The 1558-nt window shown below is 54.6% G+C and overlaps 1 protein-coding gene across 1 annotated transcript in view; it reads right to left on the reverse strand.

The window, feature by feature from the left end:
* The window catches only part of LOC122547728 (inositol polyphosphate-5-phosphatase A-like), an 8889-nt gene that overhangs the window by 5031 nt on the left and 2300 nt on the right, over positions 1–1558 (reverse strand). The window contains exons 3-4 of the mRNA XM_043686315.1: positions 1202–1254; positions 662–778 (exon numbers count right to left, since the gene is read on the reverse strand). Coding sequence (XP_043542250.1) covers positions 662–778; positions 1202–1254 — 170 coding nt within the window. The remainder of the gene's footprint in view (positions 1–661; positions 779–1201; positions 1255–1558) is intronic.

Consider the following 1558-nt stretch of genomic DNA (forward strand, 5'->3'; position numbering starts at 1 on the left):
TCTCTTTCTCTCTCTCTCCCTCTCTCTCTCTCTGTCTGTCTGTCTCTCTCTCTCTCTCTCCCTCTCTCTCTCTCTATCTCTCTCCATCTCTCTGCCTCCGCCTCTCCCTCCTTCAGTTCCCCATCTCTTTCCCCCTCCATCTGTATCTCCATCTCTCCTTCCATCTGTATCTCCACCTCTCCCTCCATCTCACTTTTTCTCTCTCCATCGCCAACCCACCTATGCCTCCCTTACTCTCTCTCTCACAAGCCCCATTGCTCCCTCTCCAGCTCTCCCTCCATCTCTCTCTCTCTCTCTCTCCCCCCCCCACCCCTGTGAATCGTAAGGATCTTGTATCCAGGTAGGAATCCGAATTTCCGATCCTACACCACTCTCTCTCGAAACCAAGGTGGTCTACGTTTATTAGATCTAATGTTCCTCACACTGTTCCAGAAGATGCCTTGAGACCATCAGTCTCTCTCCACAGTCAGCACTAATGTTTCTGCCTTAGTCTATCACTATGGACCCACCTCCAAGTGAAACAACCGAGTCACCTGTTGCCGAGCAGAATTCAGAATTCACATGACCACCACCCTTCCCTCCATTCTACACTCCCCCACCCCCAACCCATTTAAAGAGACAGTTCCCCCCCCGCCCCAGGATGCGACAGTCACACACTGACCTGCTCAGCACGTAACCCAGGGCCTTCCTCCGGTTTCCAGGGAAGGTGGAGGGGCTTTTCCACGCCACGAGGTTGGAGGCGTCATGGAAGAGGTGGATGTTCACCAGGTCAAAAACGCTGGCATGAGAGAGAGAGAGAGAGCAGGGAAAAGAAATACAGAGCTCGATCAGACGGGTGGTGGGACGGGAGAGGGGGAACGAGGTGAAAGAGAGCGCGTTGGAAATGGCCCAATTCCGAACAACTGTTGGCACCCACTCCCTGTCCCGCGCGGCGACGTTCCCACTGGCACTGCCCGCTGCCAGGGAAATGGGACGATGGGGCTGTTTTGGCAGGGAAGGGCGGGAAGAGTGAGGATTTAGCCCAAGCATGCAGATGATGGACAGAAGGGTCTCCGTGAAGCATTTGGGGTTTTTTTTCCCTCTCTCTGAGGGGCCTTCCGCGTTTAATCGAGCTCAAGACCCCGAACGGGCAGCTGTGGGACCGGGTACGCAGCCGATCCGGCAGGGAGTGGGGAAATGAGGGACGAGCCGGGCGCCATACCGATTCTGGAATTTCCAGCGAGTCCAGATGTAGCCTTTCCGAGACCATTTAAACTGGGAGAGAGAGAGAGGGGACAAGTGTCAAGTTCAGTAACTGCATCAAGCAGAGCCCAGGTCAGGAGAGTGATGGAATACTCCCCATCACCGAGTCCCTCCCCACCCCCCACTATCAACATCCTGGGGGTTACTGTCTCCAACAAGAGAGAATCTAACCATCGCCCCCTTGACGTTCAATGGTGTTACCATCACTGAATCCCCACCCCACTATCAACATCCTGGGGGTTACCGTCTCCAACAAGAGAGAATCTAACCATCGCCCCCTTGATGTTCAATGGTGTTACCATCACTGAATCCCCCC

The sequence above is a fragment of the Chiloscyllium plagiosum genome, unplaced genomic scaffold, assembly GCF_004010195.1.
Source record: "Chiloscyllium plagiosum isolate BGI_BamShark_2017 unplaced genomic scaffold, ASM401019v2 scaf_735, whole genome shotgun sequence".
NCBI classification, from domain to species: domain Eukaryota; kingdom Metazoa; phylum Chordata; class Chondrichthyes; order Orectolobiformes; family Hemiscylliidae; genus Chiloscyllium; species Chiloscyllium plagiosum.